Source organism: Trachemys scripta, chromosome 5, assembly GCF_013100865.1.
Source record: "Trachemys scripta elegans isolate TJP31775 chromosome 5, CAS_Tse_1.0, whole genome shotgun sequence".
NCBI classification, from domain to species: domain Eukaryota; kingdom Metazoa; phylum Chordata; order Testudines; family Emydidae; genus Trachemys; species Trachemys scripta.
This window is the reverse complement of record NC_048302.1, coordinates 12,793,364-12,807,932: the sequence shown is the minus strand read 5'-3', so window position 1 is coordinate 12,807,932 and position 14,569 is coordinate 12,793,364. Positions and strand designations below refer to the sequence as shown.

At 42.7% G+C, this 14,569-nt stretch overlaps 1 protein-coding gene across 1 annotated transcript in view; it reads left to right on the top strand.

Annotated features, from left to right (window-relative positions):
* The window catches only part of CCDC158 (coiled-coil domain containing 158), a 51,442-nt gene extending 37,526 nt beyond the window's left edge, over positions 1-13,916 (top strand). The window contains exons 19-24 of the mRNA XM_034771365.1: positions 3,594-3,653; positions 6,846-6,913; positions 7,922-8,128; positions 8,833-8,856; positions 12,334-12,435; positions 13,782-13,916. Coding sequence (XP_034627256.1) covers positions 3,594-3,653; positions 6,846-6,913; positions 7,922-8,128; positions 8,833-8,856; positions 12,334-12,435; positions 13,782-13,858 — 538 coding nt within the window. The 3' untranslated portion in view covers positions 13,859-13,916. The remainder of the gene's footprint in view (positions 1-3,593; positions 3,654-6,845; positions 6,914-7,921; positions 8,129-8,832; positions 8,857-12,333; positions 12,436-13,781) is intronic.
* Positions 13,917-14,569: the final 653 nt, after the last annotated feature.

The window sequence follows — 14,569 nt, the reverse complement described above, 5'->3', positions numbered from 1 at the left end:
TGGTAGCCTGACATCAATCCCAGGCAAGATAATGGAGCAGCTGACATGGGACTTAATTAAAAAATGAGAGAGTAATGTAATTTATGCCAATCAACATGGTTTTATAGAAAATAGATCCTGTCAAACTAGCTTGATTTTTTTATGAGAATATACATTTGTTTGATAAAGGTAATAGTGTTAACCTCATAGACTTCTCTAAGATGTTTGACTTGGTACTGCGTTATATTTTTATGAAAAAAAAAACAGAACCATATAAGATTAACATGGCACACATTAAATGGATTAAACTGGATTACTGATAGGTCTTAGAATGTAACTATAAATGGGGAATTGTTATCAAGCAGGTGTGTTTCCTGTGGGGGTCTCAGAGGGATCAGTTCTTGGCCCTGTGGTATTTAACTTTGTCAATGACCTGGAAAAAAACATAAAATCATCACTGATAAATTTTGCAAATGAAACAAAAATTGGAGGAGTGGTAAATAATGAAGAGTACAGGTCACTGATTCTCAGTGATCTGGATCGCTTGGAAAACGGCACAAACAAACAATGTGTGTTTTAATACAGCTAAAGCATACGTCTGTGTATGGCACAGGTCCAACCGCTGCTGGAATGCCGTGTGCAGTTCTGGTGCCCACAATTCAAGAAGGATGTAGATAAATTGGAGAGGGTTCAGAAAAGAGCCAAGAGAATCATTAAAGGCTTAGAAAACCTGCTTTGTAGTGATAGACTCAAGGAACTCCATCTGTTTAGCTTAACAAAGAGAAGGTTAAAGGATGACTTGATTCAGTACCTACATGGGGAACAAATATTTAATCATGAGCTTTTCCATCTAGCAGAGAAAGGTACAACATGATCCAATGGCTGGAAGCTGAAGCTAGACAAATTCAGACTGAAAATAAGGTGTAAATTTTTAATTACGAGAGTAATTAACCATTGGAACAATTTACCAATGGTGGATTCTGTATCACTGACCATTTTAAACTCAAGATTGGATGTTTTTCTAAAAGATACATTCTAGAAATTATTTTGGGAAAGTCTATGGCCTGTGTTATACCTAGATGTCCACAGAAGTCTCTTCTGGCCTGGGAATCCCTGAATGCAGTAAAACCAGAGGGACCAGCTTTTGGGAAACAATGGCAGTATAGTTGATTAGCAAGGTAGGTTTTAAGGTGGTGAGGAAAATCCCTGGTATTGTGTTCCAGGTGACTGGAAGTTCTTTTAATATCAAAGCACTGAGATACATTAGCATGATACATATCTGTGAGCTCTATTGATCAGGTCTGCACCTCATAGGTATTCATACAATACTGATTAAACTCCCCAAACCCTTTTCCAATATGCTCCAGGCGCAGCGCAAAGCCTGCAATCTCTTTTTTGATTGTTTCAAACCCCAATAAAGAATCTGAAGGTGTCATCCTCAGGACGTTACAGAAATCCCTGGGAGTGCATGTGGCTCCTTTTCTAGAGAAGTTACATTAATTGAATACAGAGCTTTTGCTAAAAGAAAGAAAAAGGGCATATGGACAGATGGAACAATATGCTTCTCTCCAGCTGGGACGGAACTGACTTGTTGAAGATTTGGATTGCAGGAAAGCTTTTATTTATATGGATGGTTTTCTCCTCCAGGGTCTTGATGGAGAGGAGGTGGTGCTTTATGAGTAAAATACCTGATAGAATGGGCTTGCGGCCTGGAAGCGATCACGGTAGCAGAGCTGGTGATGGCAAGGGAGTGTTTCTGTGAAGCTCCAAAATTAAATCAACCAACATTTGCTTCTCTAGGTCACAGCCAAGAAACCTCCCAAACCTGACACTTTAAATCAATCCGTGTCCTTGGTAGGTTCTGGAAATTGATCCAGATGCGTGGTCCACAATCTAACCCTACACTTCTGTGCAATAAGAACTTTACAGTGGCTGATACGTGAGACCAGATTGGGAAAAGGCAGGAATTCATACTATGGGAGTTGTAATCCATGGGAGTTATCGGATATCATTGGATGAAATATGAGCTGAATACAGTAGACTCCACTGCATAGTACCTTTCCTTCACGCTCTCTGGGCTGTGCCCTGCCCTGGCACTGGGGGCCCAGGCTCCGCATGTCGCCATGCCCCCACTCCCCATACAAAGCCCTGGCTGCAGGCAGGTTTGTGAGGCTGTAACCAGGGAAGGAAGCGCTGGGAAATACCAAGTTCAGGGATGGAACCTATTAATAGTTTCCAAAGCAGCTATTGTGAAAAATCAGTCCGTGCTGTAACCTTGCTGACAATGAGAAGGACAGTGGGTTCCATACTCTATCACTATCCGCCCACAAAGCCCTGAGAGGTAGCTACATGTGGAAAGAGGAAATGTTAAGGGTGCCTGTAAGCAGTTGACTTCACCATCATAGCACTTCTGGCATCAGGTCAAGGCCCTGAGGTCTTCACCTCTAGTGCCCCCATCGGTCATCTCTTTGGCCCTGCAGTGGCCTGATTCTGTCTGTGAGTCAGCTCTCCGACTAAGTCCTTTCTAGTCCAGACCCCTTCCAGGATGACAGAAGTACAACTAAAGACCGAAAATGTCCCAACATCAGAGATCCTGCTTCCCTCACTTGGGCTACTCCTCATCCCAGCCTTTAGGCTCAGTCCTCAGCCTCATCCTGGACTCAGTAGTCTTATGTTGGGGTTGTACACCTCTTCCTCAGGTCTTGAAGGTGAGCTCTAGCCCAGAGACCCCATATTAAACAGCCTTAACCTCAAAGCCCCTGGTGCTGCTTCCCTGTGGCCTGTGCTTAACACAGCCTCTCTGCTGGTTCCCAGGCCTCTGGCTTCTCCATAGGTCCTCCCAGTTCCTGTTTGCTCTGCCAGAATGCCAGCCCCCTCCAGGACTGCCTCTCTGTACCTTTCCCCTTTTCTAGGCCCCGCCACAGGGATTAATTCTGTCCCTATTGCCTTCTTCGGTCTGTTTTCCCCTGGCTCAGCCTAGGTCCTCCCTAACTGAGTTCTCCATCCTCCTTATCGAGTCTCTTCCTGACCCTTTCACAGCTGGGGTCACTAGGTATAATTAAGTTGCCAAATCAGGACGAGCTGACAGATAGCTGCTAGATCACTGGCATGGTTGAGCCCAAGGGTATGTCTACACTGCAGTAGGAAGCATGCTTCCCAGCACGGGTGGGTAGACATGGGAGCTCTGCTCAAACTAGCATACTAAAAATGGCAGGGTGACGCAGGTGATGGTTTGGGCTACCTGCCCAAGTATGGATCCAGAAGGTCAGGTAGGTTTGGACTTGGGTGCCTCGCCAGAGCTGCTGTCCATGCCGCTGTGGCCACACTGCTGTTTTTAGCATGCTAGCTCAAGCAGAGCTAGCGTCTCTGTCTATCCCCACTGGGAAGCTCATCCCAGCTGCAGTGTAGACCTAGCCACAAAGGGCAGCCAACCTGTGACAGTCCCCCAACTTCCGTTATAATGTGTAAACGTCTGGATGAATGCAGATAACATTTTAGCAATTTTTTCTTCATATCCGGATGTGTACTGCTGCATCTTGGCAATCCTGGGAAATCTAGCAATCCTGATGGTAATGCTTCATGGGTTTCTAACTGGCCTATGTCTTTTCATACAGAGATGCTGCCGTGAGAGACTCTGCTCCTGAAGGCAGCTTGGGGCAGGATACTTTCAGCAGGTGAGAAGAGATGTCACTTCACTGAACTCCCTGTGTGTAACCCCAACACCATCAGAGCATGCATGTTGATCTCACTATCTCTTTGTTATGTATTTTCTAGGATGTGAAGGATTTGTTAAACTGAGTTATTCCTGTGCTTTTCAATGCTGTATTCTTTGTGAAGCACTGTCAGGATGCTTCTTAGAAAGAGCGTAACAAATATGATCAGGCCAAATCAGTGCTGGTTCAACCCCACTAAAATCAGTGCCACCACACCCGGAATAAATGAGTCCCATTAAAGCCTGTGTGGAATTATGAAGTTGCTGCAATTATATTTAAACGATGGTTGTTAGTGTGGACTAGCGGTTCCTCATGGTGATTCTGCTGTAGAAATAGGCCCCAAAAGTGCTTGTTGTAGATGTAAAATGGCAGGCACTAATGACCTGAATTTCAGATATGCTACAAATCCCATTTAAATCAGCAGGAGCTCTGCATCTCTGAAAATCAGAGCATTAGTACGTTAGCACCGAGACACAGAAAGCCAGGAAACTGGGGGAATCCAGAAATCATGAACCAATTTCATATTTCCAGAAATCCATTTAGGGCCAGATTCTGATATCCCTCCTCATGTTAGGTGATACCTTACTCGACAAGTGGTCCCGTTGACTTAAAATGGGACTGTTTGCAGAGTAAGGTACTATTCAGCATGACATAGGACATTGGAATCTAGCCCTAAATCATAGCTGAGAGAAAAAACAATGAAGGAACTTTCCTTTCAAATAACGTTCTTGAATAATAATATCAGATAGCAAGGTTATCTGATCTAGTTTTCCAGACACTGGTTGGAAGGTATGTACCAGTCCTTCTTACCACACCATTTGCTAAACAAACCCCTTATTTTTCAGTTGACATTAGTAATACAGAAAATCAGTTCTCAATCTATACACTGAATCATCCTATGAAATGACTGATGCAATCATCTGCTTTCTCTGTTCTAATATTCACCATGCATTGCCACTGAATTAAAACTCTCAGTGCTGATTTATAGGCTATGTTTTTATCTTTGTAAAGCCTTCCGGCCAGATTCATCAACCCATTTTCTGTGACAAAGCAGTAGTTTTCCCTCAATTTTTCCTTTTTTGCTGCCATAAAATAACCTGTCTTTGTCAAAAGGTCAAGAGAAAATAACTAGCAGTAGGTTATTATTTGATAAAATGATCAGTGAATATAAATATGCATGAGTACAAAAAAAGCCCAGCCACTTTGTTGTTTTTAATGTGCGTATTGCAATTGAACTGCTACATATCTATACTTCATGTAACCCCAACATCAGAGCATGCATTTTGATCTCACTGTCTCGTAGCCTGCTACCTGCCTTATTACTTAGTAAGATAACATTTCTCAAACAAGGAAGAATCAAAAGCAGGAAAGCATACCTAGATGTGAACCTGAACAGTTCTATATCAAATACACTGTGCCACAGACAGCCAGGAGTAAATCCAGGGCTGTTACACCAGGAATGCATATAGCCCACCACTGTGTATAGTAAATTTATCTTAAACAGAATGCTTGTCATTACTGCTTACATAGAACATTATGACACACGTATGGAACCACCACCAGTGTTACGTTGTCCTTTCATAAAATGTATACCTGAATTAAAATAACTACTGCATGTACTATTTATACACTAGCACTGTTACATGGAAAAGGATTACTACTCAAATGCTGCCAATAGCCAAAGCACTGAAGTAGCTGGTGCATAAATGTTGAAATAAGCTTTTCATGTCAATGTTTTGTTGTGTTAGCATCATCACCTATTTATGTCACTCTGCTGGAGTTATACTCCTTTAGCCTCAGTGCAATCCTCCCCACTAACAGTATGAATTCTACAGCAAGATTACTGCACAGCTCTGGTAATTGTATTTCCGACTGGGTATAACCCTAACGTCCGCAGTAAGACCCTGCTCCTGCAATTTGTTTTGTGTGGGCAGACTCCCTGTACCCAGGCAAAGCTCCAGCCAATCTAATGAAGCTCCATTGTACACCAACCCCTATCTTTGCCTGACTTCAGCAGGGCCCTCATGGGCACAGAAGTCGGTCCACATGGAACCTGCGGCAAGATCAGCACCTTAGTCTTTACTCCATCCTTATGCAGGCAAAACTCTCCCTAGGAATTAAGACTGGAGTAAAACCTAAGCAAGGACTTCAAGGTTTAGCCCACTGGTTACTCTTGAGGTAGAGCTTGTGTAATGTGTTTTCCTTACTATTCTATTTGCTTTGTTTCCGTTCTGTAGACTGACTGCAATTCTATATGTTAACCCTTTTATATAACATACTACACCCAGTATTCTAAAGATATGAACCTATACGAAAGTCAGAAATCCCCATATTGTACAAGAGCCTGATCCAGAGCCCATTGATGTCAGTGGAAAAACTTAAATTGATCCCAGCTGGCACTAAGCACTCAAATTGTGGTACTAGCATAGCTGGGGCCTGCAGCTTTAAGTTGCAGTCAAGTCATCAGTAGAGACTCTCGGATACTATGTTTATGGAGGACACGTAAACAGGGCCAGCGCAACCCATTAGGCGCCGTGGTCACCTAGGGCACTAACATTTGGTGGGCAGGGACCGCAGCGACCAGATCTTCGCCTGCCCCAGTCATCGGCGGTATTTCGGGGGCAGTATTTCAGGGGCGGGACCTTCCGCCGCCTAGGGCAGCAAGAAAGCTGGCGGCGCTCCTGCATGTAAATATCTATATGGGGCAGCTCACTGAATGTGGTACATTTTGACATCTCCCAGCACCGTAGGCATCCCCTCCTCTCCAGCCAACATCGCCCTCTGCCGGTCTACACTTTCTCACACCCCAGCGTTCCTCTGTGGAAAGAGAGGTTGTGGCCACATTACAGCTTTCCCCAGTGATGGACTGACCCACACCCAGGCATGAGGCTGGACCATTAGCTTTAACATTATGCTAAAAATTGCATGAGAATTAAATGCCTGAGCACAAGAATGCCGTAATGGTTCTTTCATCCCTACAAGTAAGCCCATTTGAACCCTGTATACACCATTTACCTTTCATGTATGTGTATGAGAGTTCTAGAATGCATGCAAACTCTTCACTTTCTCATTGTGGGCATTAGCTACTCTAGCGAAATCTCAGCCTGGCACTTTCAGAATGGAATGCTAGTCTTGCCATTATTTTGCTTGCAGGGAGCCTTTAACTTTACATGTTTCGGATCTTGAGGACCAAACTGCTACCTTGTCTTTCGCACCCACTGGTGAGTTTTCACTGGCTGCACTAAAGAATGCATGTTTCAAGTAGGCATGGCTTGACACAGAGCAGAATTGTATAGAGAAAGGAAACAAATGTATTTTCATAAGTAAGTTTTACAAGTGTCTCTTAGCAGGAACCTTTTACAAAAATCTCTAAAGCACTTAGCACAGTGCTGCATCATATGCATTTGATTGTTCATACCTCAGCTCTTGAGAGTGACATCAGCACATGTACTAAGAATTGAAAAGACGAGGAGGGCTTTCCAGTTAGATATTTTCCCAGTTCTAGAGTGAGTTCAGCAAATGACCACGTTTATTATGGTTTTCCCCATGAAAATCTTCCGCTTGACAAAATAAATTTCCATAACAGGTATTTGTTAACAGTAGTGGTCTTACCTAGTTACAAAGCAACATTTTCAAACTTGAGTGCCTCCATTTAGGCTTCTAATTCCATATTTGGGTAACTAAATAAGTGACCTGATTTTCAGAGGTGCTGAGCAGTGGCACCTCCCATTGACTTCATTTGGAGTAAGGGATACTCAGCCCCTCTTACAATCAGGTCATTTTTATTTAGATGCCTCCATATACATTTTGGGCACCCAACTTCGAAAATATTGTCCTAAGCCTTCTCCTAAGTAGCTAGACAGAAGGTAAAGCAAGAACTGGGTTGGTGAGCAACCTTGAAACTCCTGTCTGAATTGTTGAAAATCAGGTGCTTCTCCAAGGGTGCCAGACACAGGTAGTCAGCAGAAATACACTTGGCCATACTCCTCTAGGGAAAAGGTACAAGCTATCTTCCAGTTGACAATCCATGCATCAATACTGCACGGGACTTGCAAAGAAGTTATACTCTGTTCTCTTAGATAGAGGGCAGGTGCTGCCGTGTTGGAAGGATGGGAATGGATCAAAGAATGCAATGGGGAGAACAGGGTTATGAAATGATTGCATAGCAGTACTCACATTAAGGGTAGAATATGAGCATTTATTCAAATTGCACTGTGTCAATTTTCTAGCAAGTCAATCCATCTTCACTGCCGCTCCTCGTTATGCCTCTTCCCCAAAGAAGTTCTCCCAGGAGGAGAGATACAAAGATAGGTCTCCAGTGCACTCACTGTTAACTGCTCCGCTAGATGACCTGAAGGCGGTCCCTAGTACCTCAGCGGACCATAGACCATCTTTGAGGAAGAGTAGCTCACCAGAAGCTACAACTGCCCGGAAAAGTAAGTATGGCCCCTTCTTCCAATCAGGAGGACTCTGCTGGCTTTTCTCTCTCCCCTGTAGTGAATTACAAACAATAGGCTAAATTCATCCCAACTGTAATTCTATAGAGACCAGTGGAGTTACACCACCATATACAGCTGTTATGTTATGTGGGCCATGAGGGTAACGTTTTTAAATGTTCAGAAATATATTTATTTTCATGTTTCCATTTTAATAGATAATTATTTAAATCAGGGGTGGGCAAACTTTTTGACCCGAGAGCCACATCTGGGAATAAAAATTGTATGGCGGGGAGGGAGATCAGGGCTGGGGCAGGGGGTTGGAGCATGGGGAGAGGCTCAGGGGTGTAGGCTCCAGGCGGCGCTTACTGCAAGGGGCTCCCGGAAGCAGCGGCAAGTCCCTTTCCCGGCTCCTACACAGGGGCATGGACAGGCAGTTCTGCACACTGCTCCGTCTGCAGGTACCACCCCTGCAGCTCCCATTGGAGTGCCGGAGGGGACCATTGGAGCATGTAGGAACCAGAGGGGGACTATGCCGTGGCTTCCAGGAGCCACATGAAACGGCCTCCAACCCTGCTCTCCGGCTGGAGAGCCAGAGCAGGACAAGCCCCAGACCCACCCCCCAATTTAAATTCTCCCCTTTCACTCAATAAAAGTAGTGGTGATTCTCAAAATTACATTATTGGCCTTTTCTTTTTACACAGATGTCTCCTTCACTTCCAGTTCTTGTAAGTGTAATTCCATGATGCACATTTGTTCCAGTGAATTTGATGTTCCATTTTAAAGCTGTGTTCTAGAGTTCAAACCTGCTTGCCCTACTGAAATCCATCTCCATTATTACTGATTTTCTCACTTCACACTGCATGCATTTAAAAGACAAAATACTTCCACATTTAGGAAGTGCTGCACTGTGACAATCCCTATTAAGACAAATATTTCTCCTGTATTGTATAAACTCTGATGTGTATCACAGCAGCTGTTTAACAGTGACTATGATTAACACTATATACCAGTTTAGGATGGAAAGTGAAGAAAAATACTGTATCCCATTAAAGCTGCACAAGAAGTTACCAGAACATTAACAAAACTGAAGAAAACAATGAGGGTGAGATTTTCAAAAGCGTTCTGTGTTGGCCTAACCATTCAAGTCAATGCCCATTGATTTCAATGGCAGCAGAGTTAGACCAACATTGAGTGCTTGTAAAAATGCCACTCTGGCTGTATATACGTACTGTATAAACTGTAAAGTGCTTCTAAAATTAAACTAGTACTTGACAATGCAGAACCTAGAGAAAGGGAGATAAATGTATTTCAAAATCAACTACAGCATTAAAAATTCTGGAAGGCTCGACCTTCCCTTATTAAATCAGAATATACAATTTATGAAGGGCTAGAGTGTGAAGTCATTACCCAATCAAAACTCCATACAAGAGATTTGCTGCCACATTCCTGGGGAGAAGGAGTCACTGATCACTTGAAGAGGGGGAAAAAAGTACCGAAAAGGTAATTCAAACAAACAGGTGCCTTTTCTCCATCAGGCAGGGAACAGTTTGGGCAAATTCCTGTTGTTGCAGGTAGACAGTCTTAGCGCTTCCTCAGTAGGAGATAAGCAAACAGCTCTTCCTTGCAGGGAGGTGGGAAAAGAAGGGGTCTCCTTTGGTAAATGTGTTGTTGTTGGGCTATTTGGGGTTTTTTGAAAGCAGCCCTGGTTCTCCCTTTTGGCAAGGAGATAAAAGCAAATGATACTTCTTTCATCAGGGGAGAAAACACACACACACAAAAGTTGACTCCTTGTTTGCAGGGCAACCAGTTCCAAGTCATAGTCAGAGTTCAAGGCCAGTTCATCTAATCTGACCTCAGGCCACGAACACCACCCAGCCACCCTCACCTTCCTCTTCATTGCAAGTCCTTTCTATTCTTCTTAGTCCCTGGAGAAAGCGCAGCATCTTCCAACCAGCCCAAAACATCTCATCTTTATCATCATGAGTTGTCATCAAGGCAAATCCCAAAGGGACATAGCCTCCTTACAGATCAAGCACCACTAGGACTGATGTCTAGCTAGGTCCTTTATGGCTACATCTTAATGGCCAGAACTGGAGAATTCTTTTCTCTAGGCCTGAAAGCTATGAGACAAAGCAGGCTCTTTTCTCCTACGCGGTGAAGGGCTTTAATCCCTCTTCTGTCTGGCAATAAGGATACATTCATTCCTTCACAATCCCATTGTAGGCAGTGGGAATTTTGCCTAACTAAGGACTGAGCAAAAAGGCTTTCAGGATTTGGCCAAACGAATGGCTTGTAGAACAGATCTAAATCCTCCTGCCCAGAAATGACCCTAACTAGTTTGGAAAAGCATAGGTAGTTCACCCATGAAGCCCCAGTCTAGTTAAACCAAAAACTTGTCAGTTGCCTTATCTAATTAAATAAAATGTGCAGTTACCCTGACTTTCGCAAATACTGAGATTAGGTATTTGCTATGGTAAGAATTGAGAAATGCCAAGGACTAGTGGAAACACTGATGTAACCACATCTCTTACCTAAGATTTTATATATATGAGAAAGTAACAAACTTTTCCATCCCATCACTCCGCTGGTAGAAGGGTGTGTATTTTAACACCAGTGTATCAGCCACTTGCCGGTGGCTCAGGTTGCCTGGAGTACTTTGTTACTCTAGTATCAAAAAGTCCCTAAAAAAGGGCCATCAGTGATAAATAGATCAAGGCTAATCTTTGGAGTGATACCCAGCCACATGCTACTCATTACATTTTCTTCTTACTCGGTTTGTAATTCCCTTTAGGAGCCTGACAATAGCATTTCCCACTCAGTTGTTTTTATCTTTTACAGTTGGCAAACCTCCGGCTTTTTCCTCTCTGTTTTCTAAGGAGCCCTAGCAAAACTAGCTGTGCTGGGCTCGCAGCCTTGCGCTGAATGCTCACAGTGCTGTGGGCCTGCTGGCAGGCTGCCTGGCTCTGCACACTAGTGGGCTGACTCTGCAAGACTTTGCATGCTTATTGTTGGTTTAAAAACTAGGAGAAGGGTGCACGTAAGCAGAATGAAGTGCTCATGACACTTCCACACTCACGGCTGGGGACAGTCAGGCAAATGCAAGTCCATTTATCTACACAACAGCACAAGCTTCCGCCACCAATGTGCCTTAACGCTGATGGGGCTTCTCAGCTCAGGAAGTAATTAGTTGCAAGCGTAATGATGAATTTTGTGGGGTGAACATCTCTGCAGTTGCAATTGCACATAACCCACCAACTTATTTCACACAGACCATTAGCCAGATGACATGGATGACTTTCAGTCACTGCCAGCCCTGGCTCAGTTCAAACCTGTAACCTAGAGATGAAAAGTTCCACATTCCATGGTTTTTCTATGTAGCTGGTTGCCTGTGTCTCTGCCCCGCCGCAATCTACCTGTCCTTTTCCCACCTTATTTTAGAATCAGCAGCAGATATGAATGGTGCAGCTCCTGACCTGACGTGGTTTACCCGTATTGCCAGCCGCAGAGTGAAACTGACTAGGATTATGCAATTGTACAGCATTGATTTGCATGTGCCATTATACCTGCTAAATTGGGCTAGTCCATAGTCCACCTCCTGATCAAACTGAATCCCAGACAGGCCAGCTACTCATTTGTTTATTGCTATTCCATCCTTATATTTCAACTCTATTGCTGAACATCAGTATTCAGTCAAGCCGAGGCAGTGTAGCCTAGTGGATGGAGCACTGTACAGAGACTGAAGACCTGGCTTCTGTCCCCATGTCTGCTACTGGCTTCTTAGATGACCTTGGGCAAGTCACTTCACTTCTGTGTCTCCGTTTCCCATCCATAAAATGGGGATAATGATACTGACTGCTTGTGTAAAGAGCTCTGAGATCTACTAATGAAAAATGCTAACAAGAATTATTATTATTAACAACAAAGTACTTTTTCCTCCTTCCCCCTCCATGCAACCACATAGCATTTAAAAAGTTTGGCTTGGTTGAAATAGAAATATTATTAATTACAAAAACTGATGTTTATCATCTTGTCATCCCATTTATTTTCTCTTTGATATTCAAAATAGTCCTATTTGTTTGAAAACTTTATTTTAGAACTAATTTTCACTCTGTAATTTGAAGGTTCCTTTATAAAAAGACAACTAGTTAGATAATGTATTTTTGTACCTCTAATAGTATAGTGACTAATCATTTTCTCAATAGCTTCTCAGCCTGTGGAAACCAGTGGGAGCACATGCAGGCAGCTACAGAACAAGATGGAAAACCTACAAAACCTGGTGGAAACGTTACAGATGAAAAACCAAGGTACTGGAATTTATTCTATTGAAATCACTAGTATTTCTTTTAAAATGTACTGGATCTCCACTGTCTCTTTGTGGTACATACCATAGCTCTGGCCACAGTTGTCCATTCCTGTCAGTTTAGATGTGTCCAATTTACTAATAGCCACTTCCACATTATCCAGCTCCTAGGAGAATAAACAGATTAACTCCACAATGTACTGTACTCAGCCCTTTAACGCTAATGAGCTCTGAGATCCTAAATCTTTCAAACATGGCAGCTGTTCAGGGGTGCAGTCATGTACTGCTGTGACCAATTAAATGGGATTTTTAAAGAGCTGTTGATACTCCATGGAAATTGAAAGCTATTCTGTTTCTAGAAGTCTTCATTTAAAAAGAAAATCAGAGTTTACCAACAGTGACCACACAACCATAGCTGATCCTCCACAGCTATTCCTTATTCTAAAAACAGGGAAATACTGCCGTCTCAGCCAGCCCACTAATCACAGCTGACATATTAGGGCCTGATTCTGCTTCCACTCACACTGAAACCAGCTAAACTCCTATCAACTTCAGTGACTGCAGACTACTGGCTGCTGGAATTCCTTTTATCAGCATTTTTTTCTTACTCCACTTTCTGATTATCTTCCCTTTCCCCTTCCCTTCTGTGCTTATGGACCTGGAAAATGAATGCTTCCACACATCATATAATTCTTATGTGAAAGTCATAAATTATGGGAATTTGTTTGATAAAACTAACAAAATTTATATAAAATAAAAAACAAGCAGGGAAAAGTTTGGGCCAGCTCATGTAAATGGTCATATCGCCATTGACTTCAAAGGCCCTTCAATATTTGCTCTCATTTAACTTCCACTTTATACACCAGCACGTTTTCTGTAACAGTAATGTATTATACAGCAGCTGTATAACAGATAGAGAACAAAAATAACCCCTCATATGCGCATTAGAACAAACTCCACCTTACAACCATTGCCCCAAAGTCACTTAAAATTCAATCAATTTCAATACAACCCATACAACTAACTTTGAAATCAATAGAGTTGTGCCCATTTATTTTCTTACAGTAATTAATTCAGGCCATTGGGTCCAAATGAAACAGCTGTATGGTCAAGCTGAGGTAATATCCATTTATTAGTAGGCCTATTTTGTGTACTAAAACATCAGCCTACTAAAGTGGAAGCCACATTTGTTTTCTTAAGGGCATAGTAAGCACAGAGCTTTGCCTGTGTAATGTTCTGGCTGGCTGTATAAACTGCAGCTGTCAAAACCTGAAGCTTGAGTTGTTTTCTGCTCAACATGATCTAGCAATACACAGCATTCAAGTGATCTTTTCTCAATGCTATTTTCAGCAATGTCTTCAATGATCCGCTGTCAGGAAAAGAAGATTGAGAAAGTGAAGGAAAAGGAGAAAAAGCTAACAAAATAAAGAAACTCTGTATGGTTGTGATCATTCTAATGTATGTAGATTCTGCCCCATTAAATGTGATGCCTAAAATATAGGATACTGTTAAAGATTCATAATAAAGGTTCTCATAGTTTTGTAATCTGTGTCTTGGACTAGAATACTAGCTGCAGTCTGCAGTTCTAAAAGAGCAGGAAGTAGAGAAGTAAACACAAGACATGGAGATAAAGGTAAAGGTATTGTATCTTTTATTGGCATACATTGGGAATAGCCACATACTCCAAGGGAGACAGCCAAGAGAGTTATGCTGGTCATCCCAGACAAGGCCTAATAGAGCCTACACCCCTATCCTGGATCTGCCACCTGTTCAGTGACTGTTTAAAAATTGTTAGTCTTAAAATATTTTAGTGAGACTCCTTTTGTTAGCCATCCACCTCTGAAAACAACCTGGAGTAACTTCTATATGTAATGTTATTTTAAGAAGTTCTGCTAGCTCATGATATTCCATATTTCAGAGCTACAGACAAATAGTACTGCCCACCTCATAGGCAAACTGGGAACTTCCCCTTTTCACTTGTATAAAGTGGCCATTTTAGTTCCCCACCTCCACCCACTCTTGGACCCTACACCTGGCACTGGGGCAGGACTAAATGCATCTCATTCCAGTGTGACTTTTTGGGGGTGGAGTGGAATGGCGTGGGGTAGGGAGGAGGTCCTTTCTCAGTAGAAAAAAAA